The 20549-nt window shown below is 40.9% G+C and overlaps 1 protein-coding gene across 2 annotated transcripts in view; it reads right to left on the reverse strand.

Annotated features, from left to right (window-relative positions):
• Positions 1 to 20549, reverse strand: part of KIAA0319L (KIAA0319 like) — a 1767873-nt gene that overhangs the window by 1494824 nt on the left and 252500 nt on the right. For both annotated transcript variants that reach the window (XM_044059462.1, XM_044059468.1), the window contains exon 3: positions 12783 to 13450. In XM_044059462.1, the coding sequence (XP_043915397.1) occupies positions 12783 to 13450 (668 nt within the window). The remainder of the gene's footprint in view (positions 1 to 12782; positions 13451 to 20549) is intronic.

Raw genomic sequence — 20549 nt, forward strand, 5'->3', positions numbered from 1 at the left:
CTGACCTTTAGGAGTACCTTGGGGAGGAAAGGCAGTGGAGGAAAGGCATATACTGTAAGGTTGTTCCAGCTGAATGACAGAGCATCCACTTTCCATGCTTGTTTGTGATAAGTCCTTGTGCAGAATCTCTGAAGTTGGCAGTTGTGAGGGGAGGCAAAAAGATCTATGTCTGGGCATCTCCATTTCCTTGTTATCATGCTGAATATCTGTGTTTCTAGTTTCTACTCGTGAGGGACCATGAGGTTTCTACTTAGTTCGTCTGCCAGAGCATTTGTTTTTCCTGGCAGGAATTGTGCTTGCAGGTGTACTTGGTAAGTCAATGCTGTGTTCCACAAAATCATGGCTTGTCTGCAGAGTGGGTAGGAATGTGTGCCCCCCTGCTTGTTTATGTACCACATGACTGTGGTGTTGTCCGCCTTTATCAGCAGCTGTCCTGGATGAAGTAGGTCCTTGAAGGCTGTCAGGGCATTTTGTACAGCTAGCATCTCTTTTTGATTGATGTGTAGATGCCTTTGGTTTGGGGTCCATGTGCCCTGAATACATTTTCCTGCCATGTGGGCCCCCCAGGCATAATCTGATGCATCTGTTGTTAGTGTTTGCCTGGCTGTGGGTAAAGTAAATGGCTGTCCCTTTTTGTGGTGAAAGGCCTGTGCCCACCATCGAAACTCCTGTTGCAGGCAGGGAATGAGTTTAATTAACGATTCCAGGCTGTGGCAATGTTGAGTCCAAACACTTTTTAGGTACCATTGTAGTTTCCTCATATGCAGTCTTGCATATGGAATTAGCAGAATGCAGGAGGTCATGTAGCCTAGAGCTTGCAGAATTTTTCTTGCAGATAACTGGGTCTTTGTTGTTGCCATGTTTTTGAAGTAAGAAGTCAGTTGCCTTTGTCTGGCGTGAGATGAGCCATCTGGGCAGTTGTATTTAAGCTTGCACCCAGGAATATTATCTCTTGAGAGGGTACTAGTTTTGATTTTTTTTCGTTTACTGTGTACCGTAGGCAAATTAGTAATCTTTTTACAAACACCAGATGCTTTAGTAGAATGTCTTTGGCCTCTGCTTGAATAAGGCAGTCGTCCAAGTAGGGATATATTTGAATTCCATGCAATTACTGGTGCCAGGCATTTTGTGAAGACCCTGGGCGCAGTAGATAAGCCAAAGGGCAGTGCAGAGAATTGGTAGTGCATTGAGCAAGCTATGAATCTGAGGTATCTTCTGCAAGATTGTCTGATTGGGACATGCAGGTATGCCTCTTTGAGGTCCACAGTTACAAGCCAAGCCTTTTTGCCCAGCTTGGGCAGAACCTGCTGCAGAGTCAAAATTTTGAATTTCGGAACGTCCAGAAAAGTATTTAGAATAGACAGGTCCAGAATCGGTCTCCATGCTTTGTCCTTTCTTGCTTCTAAGAAAAGTCTTGAGTAAAATCCTTGTCCCTGGCACTGGCTGAATAGCCCTCATGTCCATGAGAGATGAAACTTGGTTTTGTGCCTCTGCCCATTGATTGTATGTGGCAGGTCTTACATACCTTTTGCCTTTGGAAGGGTGTGAAAGTGGAACCTGTAGCCCTGAGATACTATATTTAAGATCCATTTGCCCTGGGTAATCATGTGCCAATTTTGTGAAAAAAGTGCTAGCTTTCCCCCTCAAGGGTGCTGCCAAAAGATAAATGCTTGGCATTGGCCGAGGGAAGTCACTGGGACTGTTTCCTATATGGCTGTGTTTTGTCTTCTCCGCTTTTGGAGGTAGAAGCACCCCACTGTTTGGGCCTGTATGAGCCCTGGGGCTGTTGTCTGCCTCTAGAGCATTTGTATCTGCCTCTTTGTGGCCTGTCTGACATGGGAAAGGACCAATTTTTAGAAGGCCAGTTCCTGCTACATCTGGGTGGCTGAACCTGTAAGAAATCCTTCACTGTCTGCATAGATTTAGCTTTATCCTCCATTTTCTTTAATACCTCTTCTGCCTTAACACCAAACAAAGTATCATGCTGTAATGGAGCATCCAATAATTTTCCTTTAACATGATCAGGCAGAGTCTGTTCCTTTAACCAAGCATGCCTTCTAATGACAGAACCTGTTACAGTGGCCCTGCAAGAGGCCTCCAGTGAATCATAACCACATTGCAAAGTATGTTTTCCCACTTGTTCAGCTGCATGCAATAAATCCTGCAATTCCTTGTTCTCAGCACATTCAGAATTTGTCAACATTTTCTGTTTTAACAGAGACGTTAAATATTGCTGATATTTAAGCATATGAAATTGACAATTTAAAGCCCTTACAGCCAAGGTAGCAGAAGTGTAAACTTTTTCCCCCATCTGTCCAGTGCCCTAGAATCTCTATCTGAGGGGACAGGGTTTATTGCAGTAGCAGCCTTGACCCCTTTGGGACCCTGTGAAATAGTTTCTGGGTCAGCTGCAGGGTTTTTATATAGAAATTTATGAGAATCTGAAACCCTGTAGTATCTGTCTGGCTTAACAGGTGCAGGAGGTAAAGAGTCAGGAGACAGGCCGGACTCTGAAAATACATAATCTACAATGTCTAGAACAGGAGGAATAGCAAGAAGTCTGTGCTGAGGTAGTAAAAGAAAGTCTCTGAGCCTTTTCTTAGAATCAGAATAATCTTGGCTCTCCCAGTGGAAATGCTCCCTCATGGTATGCAAGGTTTCCCCAAATGAGTAATCCTCAGGAGGAGCAGCTGAAGGAATAGATTCTTCAGCATCAGAATCCTCATAGGGAGGAATAGAGTATCCCTGTTCTGAAGAGGAGTTAGAGGAAATGGAAACCTCATCAGAGGAATCATATTCAGTGTCTTGCCTAGGCCTCTTATCAGGAGGGGGATGGGAACCCCTGATCAAAGTAATTAGGTCTTCGGCCATTTTGAGCATCTGTTTCTTAGGCATGGATGTCTGTCCTGGAGAGTGCTGCACTTGTTTCTTTGTCTTTAAAACTGTTTTAGTCTTTGTCTTTGATGCTGACGTTGGCTTGATATAAAGCTGTGTAGGTCTGAAAACACCCTCAGAAGCCGATGCCTGCTCAGTGGTTCTGGACCCATCTGAGGGATTAGTTTCCGAAGGCCCAATACCTTGAGTATCCAGAGGCCTAGCTGTCTACACGTGGGAGTTGGAGGCGGCCTGTGGCTCTGAGGTAGCGGGTGTCAGAGGCTGCGAAAGCACCTCACTGAGAACCGGCGAACGGCCTAGAAGAGGCTTCATCGTCGGTTTTGGACCTCGGATGCCTGTCCTTTTCTTTTTCCTTGCGCTTTTTATGAACTCCGGTCGTCGGCTGTTCCGACGGCATTATGTAGTTAAACCTTCGGCCAAAGTAATGAAAAGCAAAATCGTACCGATGCTTAATAGTGCGTTGGTTAAATCTAGCACAAAACTGACAACTAGCAACGTCATGGTCAGGGCCTAGGCAAGGAATACAGTAAGAGTGAAAATCCTTATGAGGTATTTGCTTCCCACAAGAAATACAATTGTTAACTTTTTCTGAAATCGGTCTGGACCAAGAAAAAAGTTTCCCCAACGGGGTACTTAGCTTTATAGAAGACTTCGGATCTGAAATTCAATTTCGAAAATCTCAGGAGTCAGTCGACCGGCACTTGTGAACTGCTTTTGCTTCGGGCACCGCGCAGCAAGAAAGATTGAAGAAAATGGCATCGGCTGCATCTTTTATACCCCTGGAGCACTGACGTCAGGGAAGAGGTGACAGCAGCCGACGCCAGACCACGACTTTGGAATTCAGGCTGACTGTGGGTAGCCTGCCAGCAGGATAACCCAAGTGTAATGACTGCAACAGTAAAACACGATGAACATCTACTATCCCTTGTCTAGGGAAATAGCCGATAGGAAAGTTAGGGGAAACAGAATAGACTTCACTGGGATAAGTGAATGAAGTCAACATTAGTGGTTGCAGATAAACAACTCTAATATAGATTAACATATGTGATTTCTTCTTTTTTTGTTGGCCCTTTTGCCCAAGATGACAATCTGTAGTGAATAGGAGTTTCTTGTTTCCCTCATCCCAAAGACTGACTGGATTATCTCCCAGAATGGGGCTGCCAACCTGAAGACACAGCTGTCAGAGTAAAACACCTTCTTGATAAGGGAGAAGAGATACAGGCATCCCAACCCAGCATCATTTGTATACTGTTCATACAGTTGATTCAGTGAATTTTTTAAATGCTGAACCCAAAAACAATCTGGACAAACACCAAAAGGCACAAGATACAAGCAGAAAACTCCTGTAGATGTAAAACAACTCCTTTATTAACGCCACAAATTTAAAAGCACAAGCATTTTCATCCGAGTGCAAACAATGTCCCTACACACAATCACCTGATATATTTTCAATTAAACAATTAATTAAAATAAGTAAATGACTTACCTTAAACGTATAGTAGAGTAAGCAGAAAGCACCATGATAAATGCATTTAATTAACATGGTACATGGAAACAGGATAAATGCATTGTAAAAATGTATGTTTTTTAAAAAAAATATATGCGTTATAAAAAAAAATATGTATATATACATTAAAAAACACAGGTTACTAAAAACATATACAATAATAATTTATACATAAATTTTAAATATTGAAATAATCATATGACATAAAAATACTACCAATGCCCAATTATTATTGTCACTGAACATGATAGTAATAATCAGAGTTTTGCAGACCTAAGTTTTAACTGGGGAACCAAAGATATATTGTCATTCAAACCTGGGGGGTTGTTAGCTTCAAGAACTATTTGCCAGAATGCTTCCCTATATTCTTACTTAGATTCCCAAGGTCCACCCTCAGATCCTTTGGTACAACTTCCATAACAAAGAAGGAGAATTTTGCCCTAGTACATGTCAATGTACTAGGTCATGTCAAACCCAGAGCTGTTGGACATGCTACACTTAAAGAAATCCCAATCCCTCAGAGCCACACACTCCAGGGATCTAAACCTTGTCATCACAATAAACAAAACATGCTGGAGGGATAGGTTCCTGACCCAGAGACTCCTCAGACTCTGGAATAGACTGCCCATACATGTCAAGCAGAGCGCCTCTTTGGCCCTCTTCAAAAGGAACCTTGACGATTGGATGGGAGAAAGGAAATTCACCCCGGGGATCACCTCAGTCGCCCTGCTAGACAGGGGTCCAGGGAAGTAAATAGTGTGGGAAGAAATAGCCAGGGAATTGTTATAGCTAGGCTTGTATAGGCCCTAGGGCCGATAGCCTAGTACCAACCTATGAACCTATGTATGCCTATACAGTGCATTACTGTTATTTCTTTTATTAATATAATTAACATGTTCATAGATCCTTTTCAATTGTCCTTCGGTTTTCCAACGTACAAACCTTCACAAGCCCCACAGGTAACTAAATGAACCTGACCCTGGGAATTACAGTTAGAATATGTAAATGCTTTAAGTACTTTTTTCTAGCAGTGACCAGAATCTGTTCTTTCTGTGATATGTAATTACACTGTGAACACACGCCACATTTGAAGGTAAATTTCCTTTTATTAGAGTAAACTTGATAGTTATTAGCATGTTCGAATAAACTTTTAATGTTATGACCTCTCCTAAAAACAACCTTAACAGATTTGTCCTTCAAATTAGGAAGGTTAATAAGTTCGGAAAATTTATTCCATTTCTTCTCCACAATATTTTTAATCTGGTATGCATTAGCGCTAAAACTAGTAACAAAAGCTTTACCATAGCCTGAATGGTCAACAGCTGTAGCTTTATTATTAAAGCTATCACCTAAACCCAGAACTGGACAATATTTTCCTTCCTACCTTGAGTAACCTCTTTCCTGATACCAGCAATAAGTTCCCTAGGATATCCTCGATCCAAAAACATATCTTCCAGTTTATCACATTCTTTTTCACAGTCCTCATCCAGGGATGTCATCCAACATATACGTACAAATTGTCCCTTGACTATCCCTTTTTTCTGAAAAAATGGATGGGAACTAGTGTAACTGATGTATGTATTGGAAAAGGTAGGATTCTGTACACCACAGACTTGAAACCCTGCTCAGTTGTATAATAGAAACATCAAAATAATTAAAATTATGGGTGGTAACTTGCTGTGTGAATTTACAAAAAGTTGTAGTGTAATTTAAATACTGCATGAATTCTTCCATCTGTTCAAAACTACCTACTCAAAAAATGCAAACATCGTCAAGGTATCGAGCATATCAAGTCCAGAAATCTGAATAAATACTGTTGTGCACATATCTTTCTTCCCATACTGACAAAATAATGTCTGCATAGGTTGGAGAGTAACTAGTCAGTCCCCATAACAACCCCAGTTTCCTGGTGAAAAAACTCACCCTCAAAGAACATAAAATTGTTCTCAAGTATAAGTTCTGCTAACTCTTAAACACAGTAATATGTCATTTTCTGTAATTCCTGATTTGTTCCTCAGGGCTTCTTCCAACCAAGTTAACCCTGCATTATGAGGAATAACTGAAAATAAATCTACCACGTCCACTGTAACAAATTTTAGATTATCAGAAAAAAGTTCATTTTTGACCCTGCTTAAAAATTCCCATGAGTCCTTTACCAAATGGGTCCCCCCCATATAATCTTCAACTTCCAATCCAAGTATTTGTCTAAAGGAGAAATTTTGGAACCTTCTGATGCCACTATAGGTCTAAGGGGAGGGTCATCAATACTCTTATGAACTTTGAGTATCCCAAAAATAGAGGGTGCCCTAGGAGTATTGTTTTCCAGATACTGGTAGGTCTCAAAGTCAATAACCCCCTGATCAAATAACTCTTTGAAGGCAAGATCTATTTTTTAAAAGAAATCTTGATCTCATTAATACACACCTTACTATATCTGGAATCATCATGCAAAACAGAAAACATCTTACTTATAAAATTTTGTCCATAAGGACAACACCTCCTCCCTTATCTGGTTCCATAACCCAACTCTGGGGATTAGAACACAATTGCCTCAAAACCAATTTTTCTTCAGCATCTAAATTTGGAATAACCCTGGTGTTTTGGAAAATCTTTTGAATGCTCCAAACTTCCCTTAGAGAGTTTAGAATGTAATCAGAAACACACCCAAAAGTGCTCAAACCCATAACACACTAACATCTGCTCTTTCCTCTGTTTTCTTGTGTGCTTGTGAAACACGAATTCCACTCTCCAAATTCCGCAAATTCCGCAGCTAATATAAATGATGTGGCTTCTAGTAATAATATGACTGGGTCTATTTTATCCACTGCACCTTTAAATGAAAATTTGGCTTTAACCATTACTTCCTCGGCAGCTACTCCACCACCCAATCAGCAGGCGCTGAGTAAACAGCAGGAAGTCAGTGGTAATGGCCTGGGAGCAAGGCCGAAACTCCTGGCCAAGTGTTTGGGAAGTTTTTTACCATATCCTCTGGAACTCCCAAGAGCCCTTCAGAAACAGATCACACAGTCGGGAACGGAGAAAGCGGAAGTTCTCGGGAGGTTTTCAGGCCAACGAGCGAAGAATCAGGAACTGAATCACTTAGTTTTCAATCTATCCAAGTTTGAACTTACAGATACAGACCTTTCGTTATTAAACAAAGGTTTATCTTTTATACCATCACAAAGCAGTAATTTGAGTGAATTGTTAACAGATTTATGAATGTTTGGACGTACAATTACATTGAAATTGATGTTTAATAAGGAAAATAGTAGCACTACACAGTATGTAAACAGATTTAAGCATAAAAGTTCTTATGTGCCCATTTCTCCAGCTAATGTTGACTGTTTCATACAATTATGTGAGAATGATTTTTATACCTATTTTAGGAAATGTGAATGTAAATGTACTTATTTCAACTTGAGTAAGGAACAGCAATTATCTTTATTTAATCTTTCGCATAATGTTGATTTAACCATAAAACCAGCCGACAAGGGAGGTGGGTTGGTTTTACTTGACACTGATGACTATCATATTTCTATGCTGGATATGTTACAAGATGTAAACACATATTCAAAAGTTAACTCTGAATATTTGTCTAAGTTGGTGAAAAGGGTGCATGGCGACCTCTATGACTTATTAATGTGTAGACAAGTCACGCAAGAATTGTATGAGTATTTTTTAGTGGATTTTCCACTGATATCTTATATAAAAGGTCTGCCTAAAATTCATAAGGGTATCATACCCCCTCCGATGAGACCCATAGTGGTAGGTGAAGGCTGGGTCACTGAAAGAATCTCCAATTATTTGGAAAGTTTACTGGGACCAACTGTGAGAAATATACCCATCATTCTTCAAGACAGCTATCAATTAATCAATGAGTTAAATACTTTGTTTAATGAGACAGGTTGTTTATCATCCTGTATATTAGTGACCTTAGATGTAAGAAATCTATTCACCTCTATTCCCAATGATTATGGTATAAAAGCCATAAGGGAATTTTTATGTACATTGGGTAGCTTTAGTAACAAAAAAATTACATTGATTTGCTCACTGTTAGATCTTGTGCTATCTAATAATGTTTTTCTTTATAGAGATAAGTTATATGCACAGAAATGGGGGGTCGCCATGGGGACCCCTTGTGCAAATTCATATGCTAATCTTGTAGTACATCAATGGGAGAGAAGATTCCTGTTTGATAGTCCTTATTACAAGTAAATATTACTATATAGAAGATTTGTTGACAAAATTCTATTCTTTTGGAAGGGTAATAAAGAATTAAATGCATTTATTGGTTATTTAGAATCAACCACTGATTTCTTGAGATTTTCTCTCGAATTTCCATCCAATAAAGTTAACTTCCTTGATATAAGTATATCTAAGGATAGTCAAGGTACTTATCTACAGCTTTATATAGGAAGCCTTGCTGGAAAAATGCATTACTACATTTCAGCAGTATGCATCCTAGATTTATCTTCCCCAATGTGGTGAAGGGGCAGTATATACGTATTATTAGAACCTGTAAAGATGTTTTAAATATGCAACAACAACTTAATTTCATGCATACTTTGTTGCTAGATAGGGACTATCCTGATTCTATGCTAAACAGCATCAAAGAACTTGTGATGAACATTCCTGATGACAAGGGTATTAAGACTAAAAGAGCTACTTACTATAAAAAAGGTGAGAATAACATAGTAAATGGTGCTAAGGTAACTTTTATTACTAGATACACCAATGATAACAGGAACATCATTGATATTATAAAGAAAAATTGGCAGATTCTCACTGCTGATCCCAAGATTCAGAACTTAGTAGGTAATATTCCTTCTTTTACATACAGGAATAGTAAGAATCTAAGAAAGATTCTATGTATCGAACATTTTCATCATAAAGCTACAAAATATACTGGAGATAAAAACAGGTTAGGTACATACCCTTGTAATAAATGCACTTTATGCAAGTTTATTTCACAGGAACAAAATTTTGTTCATCCAATTACCAATTATAGATTCATACCCAAATTCCATTCGAGCTGTGAAGATGAAAATCTTATTTATTTAGCGACTTGCACACATTGCTCGGCGTTTTATGTGGGCATGACAACTAGAAAATTGAAAGACAGGATGTACAATCATTTATATGATATAAGAAGAAATAACCAACAGAATGCTCTAGCTAAACATGTGAATAGTCATACAGATCATATTTTTAAGTTTAAGGTATTACAGCTAGTGAATAAAAATAGGAGAGGTGGAAACAATAATTATTATTTAGAATCTTTTGAATTATGTTGGATTTTTAAGTTACGAGTACATTTAGAACCTGGCTTGAACCAATTTGTTAGTATCAAACCAGCATTACTTGCTCGTAAATACTAATATATATTTATATTTGGAAGCACTTTACATAATCGAATTACTGAAATCTCGAATGTCATATGGTCGGGACCATATGATCGACATTTCAGTATATCGAATATGTAAGGTTTTAAAAAATAACACTTTACTTACCTTAAAACATTAAGTGCACACAGAGGCAAGGCTTCTTGTACGCTCTGTGTGTACGTAATGTTGTTATCTTTTTTGTGGTGTTGACAGGAAGTGGGAAATCTCCTTTTAGCTTCAAGATACAGTGCAATATGGGAGATTTCCTTTTCCCCACTGTAGCGATCTCGAGTTGGTATATTTAAGTAGGGGTGTGTGGGGCACAGCCCACATGCAGGGGCAAAGCCCCCTGCAAAAGAAATGTTTGACTTTTTTTTTTTTTTTTTTTTTGCGTTTCATTTTAGAAGTTCGAGTTTCCAAAACTCGATCTTTTGGTCTTGACCATATGAGGTTCGAGATTTTGGGAATTCGAGCTTCTAAAGTGAATCCATTTATATTTACATTTATAAGTGAATACATGTTTTGTTTTATTTTAGATTTTAGATCTCAAATCTATGTCCAGCATATTACATTCAGTTTTATTTTAGTATACATGAATTCATTTGTATACTTATTATGTACACATACTTTCATAACCTTACGTTTTATTGGTTTCATTGGTTTTACTTGTTTCATTTGCTATTCTGTTATATATATTTTTTTTTAAGCCTGGCTTAAGTAAGATCTAAGTTTTACATTTTGGATGTCATGTTGTGTTTTTTGTAAGCAGTATATTTGTTACAAAACGCTTGAGCTAGCAGTACTTTAGTGACTTTAATTGTTACCATGGTGATTTAATTCATGTGATTTTATTGATTGCTTGATTGATAATTAAGCTGATTTGCTTAATATATTTAAAGACTGTGTTTTATGATGGTTATAGTGAAATCTGAAGAAGCGTGCAGTGTCTAGCACGTGAAAGCGCTTATTTTCTCAATAAAATTCGGAGTTTTTTTATGTACGTTGTAGTGGTGGTTCTATCCTGTTTTTACGTTATATTTGTTTTCTTTATCTGGAATTGGGACCTTTGGATAGCGGCAGAACCTCAGTCTACAACTCTCCAAACTCTGTGAAAGAGCAGTATTGCACCAAAAGTACCCACACCACTTCCATCAGACAGATGAGCCTACCATCAGCCACTCAAGTCTACCACCCACTGGCTAGCCTTCCAGCTTTCCAGGTCTCTAGTTGATCCAGGGTAGCCAGTGTCACAGACAGGTACCCTGCCTCTGCACCAGAGAGATGGTTGAATAGGCCTGGTCTTCTTGGTTAGTGATTCCAATGAGGCCCCATATACAGACTGCACAAGTTCAACTTTTCTTGTAAAGGCCTTGTTTCTTCTTTTTTTTCCTTTAATCAAGTGTTTATTTCTTCATCCTTTTTTTACTAAATGGTATAAAAGAACAAATGACAAAAGAAAAGGCAAGTATTTCTTACAGTCAAAGAGAGCCAGTAAAATTTCTAGTTCTTCCAGCTATTTTTTTTTTAATTATTAAATGTAGCACAATTTTAAGTGATTTTTTTACTCATGCTGCTTACTAGCCATAAACCTTCCGCAATCAGTCAACCAATTTGCTCCCCATATGTTGACAAGTCTACAGCCAAAGGAACCATACAGGCAGCCATCAGAATTTTTTTTTACTACTGCCCTAATCCTCCCCTCATTCAGTAGACATGTTTGCCTGCAGACACAGTCAGCAATGCCTTCTCATGGGGGTGTGCACATTCCCAGGAATGTCCACAAAGACTACCGTGCACACATCACTTTGCAGTGACAAATGCACATCCTTAGCCCAGATGTTACATGCAGTTCACCTCTCTCTCCAGTAAGTGCCAGCACTATAGCAGGCTGGACCACTTCCTTCCTTCCAGAATGGGCAACACAGCTTTGGGCACTCACTCCCACTCCCCTCACACATCTCTCCTACTACCTGTGCAGCTAACTGATCTTGGGTTATTTGGGCTACAGTTATGGCTTCATCCCTCACATCACATAGTTACGAAATGCAGTACAATGTGCACAGATATCCACGTTGTGCTCCTTTTCTTGAAAGATATTTAAAGCTAGAGGAAGTATTTAAGAGGAATCTGATAGCTGCAATAGCACTTGCCGTGATCTTTCTCATAGAAGGTATTGCTGCTTGCCATACTCAACATATTCAGTAAATCAAATACATTCTTCTACTTTCAGAAGCTGATGTGCACACAGGTTGGGATTAAATGTATCTTTTGTTCAACAGTGAAAACTCCACTGACTCTGGGGCAGAGACGCCTACCACACTAAACTCACATTTCAAAGAAAATGGCTGATTTCACAGTCGGTACAATTGTATTTTGATGACAGTGCCCAATAGAACGTAGAAAGCTAGGACGGCTGCATCGTTGAATGGAAACTTGAAAGATGCCCTGAATTAAAATTATCTGCAGTGTCCCTAGGAAATGCTAGTTGGGAAACACAAACAGGTGCCAAGACTAAATATAATTTTGTATTTTATTAAAAATGTCTTCCTGCAATCTGCATACATAAACCAAGTAAATACAAAGTTTGTTATACCTAAAACAGGTACCCAGAGCACAGTAAAACAGATGCCACTCCAGTGATGCAAACACTTACAAATATGGGAGAGTGATTTCACAGCACAGTCACTGAAGCACATACACATTTTCCTCTGCACTTAGTTAACAGACAAAAAGGGTTAAGGGTAGTTGCTGCTAATGACAAATCGAGAACCTAATTCTGATTTTAATACCTCAATAAGATGTACTACTAGAAGGTGATTGGCCATTTCACCAAAATAATACAAACCGATCATTTGCAGCTGTTAATCTCCAAAGATGAGCACTTACCTTCTTATAAGGGATAACAAATATACATACTTAAGGGCTGTTTAGATACATATAATGACAAGTATGTCCAATTCAGTGGCTATTGTTCACTCCCAAAGGCATTTACTTACCTTTGGAAGATGTCTTGCAGCAGAGTCTTCAGTAGCATTAACCAAGCTAGAAATGTTCGTCACACCTTTTGGAGGTTCCCGTTTCGTTAAAGCTCTTCGATACAGCTGATGATGTTTATACCTGTTAAATTTTAAGATACCAGAATTCAGTCTACCACCAGGCTTTCTGATGTCAGTGATTTCTGTCCATTTCTGTTTGCTGTCAGGTGGCGTTATCCCATCACTGTTATAGATGCTTTTATCTTTATATTCCTTTGGAGCTGCTTGCTGAAGATCCCAGCCCTTACCATCAGAGGTCCTAGTCCCGTTTTGGACATTCAAAGTCCTACTTTTTCCCTGTAGATGATGAAGCAGTGCTTTCTCTCCTCTACCACTTTGTACATCCAGGATTTGGCCACCGAGTCTCTGTTTATTTAAAAGTATAAAGACAGATGCAGTCTGGTTGGTCTTAACTGATCTGCACCTCAGAGATGTTTGGCAATGGAGCAGGACACATTTCTCATGAATAAACCATGCAGCATCACACATACTGCTCCTACAGCAGGCTAAAAGGCATCTATATAATGTACCTGCTTCTTCCTCAAGATGAGTGGTTTGAAGGAGTAATGCAGGTCTATAACCAGTCTTTATTTGTTCTGGCTGGCATCCTAGAAGCTGTATGTTAGCTTCTGTAAAAGCAAACAAAATTATAGATTCATTTAAAGAAGGTATCACAAAGCTTGACATCAAAGTTCAAAATTTCTGAAGACAGCCATACAGATTCAACAAAGCAATTCAGACAGAAAAATACAAAATCAACAAAATGCTACTACAAGTTAAGAATTAGGGCCATCTGATTTTAGAAAGCAATACTTATTTCTTCTTAAAGATCATGCAGTTCACATTGCTTTTTTGAATTTTTAAATGTTTGTTCCCCAAAATAGATAGGACTAAGTTCAACACGTCTGCAAGAGACTAAAATTCGGATATTAAGTCACAAACAGACCTCCACCCCAATAAAATACTGAATGCACATCCACTAATCTTTCAAACTGTAGTTATCATGCATGTAAAGATGAGAAAAGGAAGATGAGAAAAGGAAAATGAACAAGCTATCTTAAAAGCAGCAGTTTTTATTTAATTTATTTAATCTTAATTACTTACTCTTTGTTGACCAGGCTTGTCCCGCTAAGCCTTTGTTCTCTTTTCAGGAGAGATCCAAGATGATATTCATACTAATGAGGGGAAATTTGGTCAGGTCACCAATGGAATTTGCTCTACTCCTTCCCTTTTTTTTTTTTTTTTTTTTTTTAACAAGTGCCATGGGACCTACTTCCAACTCGGGCAGACGGGAACTTGGTTTAACATCTCGTCCTTAGAACTGCAGCACCCGATGTTGCAGAGCAGTATCAGTATTGGAAAATTAATCCAAGTACTTGTGCACATGCTCTATTCAGCCACTTTTTTCTTGCCTTCCCTTCCAATGTAACTACCACTTACAGGTCATTGTAAGCTCACTGGTCATAGGTGTTGACTGCTTTTGCATTACTGAGAAAGTACAGTTTTGTACCTACCATAAATGTAGATGTTCGAGTGCTCATACAGCTGCAGTCATAACAGATGGGTTATCCTGCCGTCAGGCGGGTCCTCGGTCAGCCGAATTCCAAAGTCTAGGTCCGGCATCGGTTGTCGTCGCTTCTTCCCTGACGTCAGTGTGGCATGGGTATAAAAGAGCCAGCCGACGCCATCTTCTTCAGTTTTTCTTGCCCCAGATGTCAGGTGCCCCCAGAAGGAAGGCAAAACATAAACGTATGTAGTCATGCAATATAGAATAATCAAAAAACAGTAGTTTGCAAGCAAATACACCACAAAAGAATACCCCAAATAAGTTGTATGAGAAGGTGTTTGCCATACGGCCTGTCCTAACAGGGGATGGAGGGAGGGAAACCTGGACTGCAGCTGTATGAGCACTCGAACATCTACATTTATGGTAGGTACAAAACTGTACTATGTTCATCGTGCATACAGCTGCAGTCATAACAGATGGGTAGAATCCCAAAGCTAAGTAGGGGTGGCAGGCACTAAGTGGAACTAGGAGGAGCAAGGATGCCCTGCAAGACAGCTGTGGCAAATCCCGCTCTAGATTTTAAGTAAAGTGGAAGATGATAGTGTTTGTTGAAAGTGTGCACTGAACTCCAAGTGGCTGCTTCCAAAATGTCCTTGGTAGGAACCCCCCTGAGGAAAGCTGCAGAGGTAGCTGTGGCTCTTGTGAAGTGGGACCTGATGCTTGAAGGTACAGCTTTTCCATGAAATGAGTAACAAAAGCGTATGTAGTGGGCTATCCATTTTGAGATTGTCTGTTTGGAGATAGCCTTTCCTTGAGCAACTGTAGCATAGGACACAAAGAGTTGCTCGGATTTCCTGAATGGCTTTGTCCTGTCCAAATAATAACGTAGTTGTCTGTGAATGTCCAAGGAATGCAGTAGTCTTCCCCCTTTATTTTGTGGGTTAGGGTAAAAGGTAGGTAAGTGGATAGTCTGATTCAAGGCTACACTGGATACTACCTTTGGCATAAAGGTAGGGTTGGTTCGTAAGGAAACTCTGTCCTGATGGAAAATGATGAAAGGTTGCACAGCCATGAGGGCCTGTAGTTCCGAAACCCTGCGTGCTGAGGTGATAGCCAGAAGGAAGGCTGTTTTCCATGACAAATATTGTAGTTCTGTTGAAGCAGCTGGTTCAAATGGAGGAAGGGTTAGTTTTTCCAATATGAAGTTGAGGTCCCAAGCAGGGACTGGTGGTTTCCTTGGGGGTTTCATATTCTTAGCCCCTCTGAGGAACTGTCTTAAGAGAGGATGAGAGAATAAAGAGGATCTGTGCTGTATTGTGCAGAAATGGCTGAAGCATGGATTTTGATGGAGGAGAAGGAAAGTCCACTGTTTAACATCTCAGCTAGGTACTGTAATATTTGAGGTATATTTATTACTCAAGGATTCTGGCCCTTTTTCTGATTCCAGGCACAAAACCGCTTCCATTTGGTGGAGTAGGCTTTTCTAGTCGAAGGTCTTCTGGCCTCCAAGATGACATCCTGCACCTCCTTGGAGAGGAGGGTCTGTTGTGAAATCAAGGGATTCTCCATGCGGCTGGATTTAGGGTTTTGAGCTGGCTGTGAATAGTTTTGAAGTTGTGCTGGGACAACAGAAGAGGCACTAGTGGTAGGATCCATGGTGAGGAATGTGTCGGGCTCTTCAGGAGTGGATACCAGTGTTGTCTTGGCCAGTCTGGAGCAATGAGAATCATTTTCGGCCTCTCTGCTCTGGCTTTTAATAGAACTTTGGGCAGCAGAGGGAGAGGCGGAAAGGCATAGACTGTCAATGTTGTCCAACTGAAGGAAAGTGCATCCACTTTCCAGGCCTGTGGATGATAGGTCCTTGAGCAAAATTTTTTCAGTTGGTAATTTTTGTGGGTAGCAAAGAGATCTATGTCTGGCTGTCCCCATGCCCGAGTTATCTTTGCAAAACCTTGAGGATGCAACTTCCATTCGTGTGGATCTGTCATATTTCTGCTTAGGCTGTCTGCCAGTGTGTTTTCCTTCCCTGGCAGGAATTGTGCCTGAAGTTGGATTTGCAATTCCAGAGCTGTGTTCCAAAGGGTCATGGCTAGTCTGCACAGGGGGTATGAATGAGTTCCCCCCGGTTTGTTTATGTACCACATCACTGTGGTGTTGTCTGTCCTTATCAATAGCTGGCCTGGATGCAGTAGGTCTTTGAAGGCCATAATAGCATTTTGCACTGCTAGCATTTCCTTTTGGTTGATGTGTAGATGCTTCTCTTTTTGGGACCATTTTCCCTGAATGCACTGATCTTTCATGTGTGCTCCCCAGGCATAGTTCGAGGCGTCTGTTGTGATGATTTGATTTGCTTGAGGTATGCAGAAAGGGAAACCTTTGTTTCTTTGGCATGCTTGAGCCCACCACAGAAATTCCTTTTGAAGACATGGAATGAGTGGTATAATTGTTTCCAAACTGTGGCTGTGTTAAGACAATAAGTTTTTAAGGTACCATTGAAGTTTCCTCATATGCAGCTTTGCACATGGGATCAGCAGGATGCAAGATGCCATGAATCCCAGAGCCTGCAGGACTTTCCTTGCAGTCAGCCTGGTGAAGGTTGCCATTTTGCTGAAGTATTGAGATAGTTGCCCTTGTTTGTCTGGCGTGAGGTAGGCCATCTGGGTGTTTGTATTCAAGCTGGCACCCAGGAAAATTATTGTTTGAGAGGGTATTAGTTTTGATTTCTTTTTGTTGACTGTGTATCCCAGAAAGTTCAACAGTCTTATTACAAATGCCAGGTGTTTCAGAAGTATGTCCTTGATGTCCGCTTGGATCAGGCAGTCGTCCAGATATGGGTATATTTGTATTCCTTGAAGTCTGCAGAAGGCAATTACTGATGCCAGGCATTTCGTAAACACTCTGGGTGCAGTAGATAAGCCAAAGGGCAATGCAGAGAATTGATAATGGGTTGAACCTGCAAGAAATCTGAGGTATCTTCTGCAATCTTGTCTGATAGGGACATGCAGGTATGCCTCCTTGAGGTCTAATGTTACCAGCCAAGACTCCTTGCCCAGCATGGGAAGAAGCTGCTGTAATGTGAGCATCTTGAATTTTGGTACCTGTAAATATGTGTTTAGGATGGATAGATCTAAAATAGGTCTCCAATCTTTGTCATTCCTTGGTACCAGGAATAGTCTGGAATAAAACCCTTGACCTTGTTCTTTTGCAGGCACCTCTTGAATAGCTTTCATGTCCATGAGAGCTGAAATTTATTTTTGTGCCTCTGCCCTTTGATTTTGTGGCAGGTTTGGCATGCCTCTCATTTTTGGAAGGGTGTGAAAGTGGAATCTGTAGCCTCTGTCTATAATGTCCAGGATCCATTTGTCCTTTGTGACAATATGCCAATTTTTTGAGAATAATGCCAGTTTTCCGCCTAAAGGTGCTGCCATTAAAGCTTTGCTTGGCAAGTAAAGGGGAAAGTCATTGTGTCTGCTTTCTGAATGACTGTGATCTATCTTCTCCACCTCTTGGGGTTGGTGCTTGCCATTGCCTGGCTCTGAATGATCCTTGAGATTGCCCTCTACCTCTCGGGCGCCTGTATCTGCCTCTGAGGCCTGTCCGTTCTGAGGCCTGTCCGTGACTGGAAAGGACCAATTTTTTGAAGGCCAGTTTCTGCTGAAATGTGGAGGTTGTACCTGCAGGAAATCTTTCACTGTTTGCATTGATCTCGCCTTTTCCTCCATTTTCTTTAGTACCTCCTCAGCTTTAACACCAAACAATACATCTTTTTGAAGAGGTGCATCTAGTAATTTAGCTTTGACATGATCTGGTAAGGCTTGTTCTTTGAGCCAAGCATATCTACGTATGACAGACCCTGTAACAGCAGCTCTACATTCTGTGTTCCTCCATTTTCTTGTGTGGCCAGAGGTAGTTTCTTTACTCACCAGTGGGAGTGGGGAGTACTGAGCTGCTTGTTTGTCCTCAGAGGAGTGGTTAGAAGCAGCAACTAGTAATTTGTCGGCCATTTTGGGTCATTTCCTGTTTTTTCCAGCCCCCTGCTATAAAGCACGCGTTAGCCAGCTTTAGCTGTGAAGCGGAGTTGCTACGTTACACTAGGGCAGCCGGTTAATCAGATTTAAACTATTAGGGCTACCTAAAGTCCACTCTTCAAATTTTCCCTTAAAACTACCTTCCTCAAAGTATACTACTGTTCTATTTAGTGTATCCTACAACTATAAATTATCTCTACTTGACTCCCAAGTAGACTATTCTCTATCTGTATAGCGAAGCACTTGCTCCTACAGTACTTATCACCTCGATACAGCACTCTTGTTATAGAAAGTACCCCAAAAAAGCAAACCCCATTTCTCGGTCACCCACATCCCCCAAAACCTTTTCTTAAGTTTTTCTGTCTATTCCTTCTAGCATGTCGAGGGATCAGTTGCTAATGTCCTCTCCTGCTCAGCTGGTGAACCTGGGAACATTGAGGCAATGTTACAATTGCCTCATATACACAGACAACCCTCTCCTCCTCCCACAAAACACAAATACATGCGAGAGATGCAGCTATACGGCCAAACTGGAGGCTGAGCTCTCTCAACATAGGACTGGCATGACCAGACAGGAGGAGAAGGTAACCACACACACTACAGACCCAGTCTCACATAATACCATCACAACCTCAAATCATACACATAAACACACAAAGACATACTCTGAGGCTCTGATCAAAAATCTACCAAATCAGCAGAGGCCACCAAAGCAGACACCCAAACAACTACCACCTCAGAATACAACACCTGCAACACATAGACCACACAGTCAGAGTGTCAAGCAGTCACAGCCCTTAAGGCCAAACACAATGCCAGACACACTAGTCATTGGTGACTCCATAGTCAGACACACTGACGTCCCGCTCACAAGACTGAGTAAGGAGAAGGTCACAGTAAGCTGCCTGTCGGGTGCTAGAATCCGCCACATAACGCATGCACTCAGGTCTCTCAACAGCAGGTACAAGTACGACTCAATCATTGTCCACGCTGGTGTTAACGACCTGAGACATACCTCCTTGGACTACATGAAAAGAGACAGAGGAGCTCTCTGATTATGTAGCCCAAGCAGGTATGACCCTGACCTTGAGCAGTATCCTACCTTCACCAAGAATGATGCCACAATACAGAGATAAGATGATCAGCTTTAACAATTGGCTTAAACTCTGGTGTCATTCAAAGGGGATCCAATGTCTGTCTGCCTGGGATGACATGCTGGACAAGCCACGCTGCTTTGCAAGGGACGGCTTGCACTTGTCACCCCTGGGATTCCGGATTTTGGCAAAGGCTCTTGCCACCCCCATAGTGCCTTTTTTAGGCAAGGCTCAAATTCTAAACCTACCACCCTAGAACAAAACAAAGAAAAAAAACTAAGGGTAATGCTGCTCAATGCCAGAAGTCTCAACCTCAAGATGCACGCACTCGAGGCCCTTCTCAGTATGGAGAACATCGATGTCTGTGCTGTGACAGAAACCTGGTTCAAGGCTCCTGAGAGCACCCCAGCACTATCAGGTTTTACCTCATATCATGCGTTCCGGCCCCAAAACCCGGACAATACCAAGAAAGGAGGAGGGGTATCCATATTCATCAAGGACACCCACACCTCAAGATTGGTGGCACTGCAAGATGCATCGGAAACCATCCAGGTGCAATTAACCATAGGCAAGATTGCTCTGCAATTTGTAGCATGTTACAGGCCACCCCTAGCAAACTCAGGAACCTCATACGGCCTTCCTGAAAACACTGGAGGGGATAAATGTATCTCCGAACACCATCATACTAGGTGACTTCAACTACCCTAATATAGACTGGGAACACTACTCAAGCCCAAACACTCTAGCCCAAAAGTTCCTGGAATTCATAAACTCAAATGCCATCGAACAACTAGTCACCATCCCCACAAGAGGAGAAACCATACTTGATCTCATCATCACGAACATGGGAGCACAATGTTCAACGCCGGAAGTATACCCCTCACTGGTGAGATCTGATCACAAACTAATCTCGCTGGAGGTCCTCATCCCCCACCGAAATGAAAAGACCACAGTAAAGAACTTCGAAGCCGACTTCACACTTCTAAAGACTAGTGTGGTCTCCTTTAAGGCCCCTGAGCCGGCGGTTAACATTACTCAAACCGCTGAATCACTTACAAATGCCTTCTACCAGCACCTGCAGGCTGCATGGATCAGGCAA

This window comes from Protopterus annectens, chromosome 1.part2, assembly GCF_019279795.1.
Source record: "Protopterus annectens isolate FY-2018-M chromosome 1.part2, PAN1.0, whole genome shotgun sequence".
Lineage (NCBI taxonomy): Eukaryota > Metazoa > Chordata > Ceratodontiformes > Protopteridae > Protopterus > Protopterus annectens.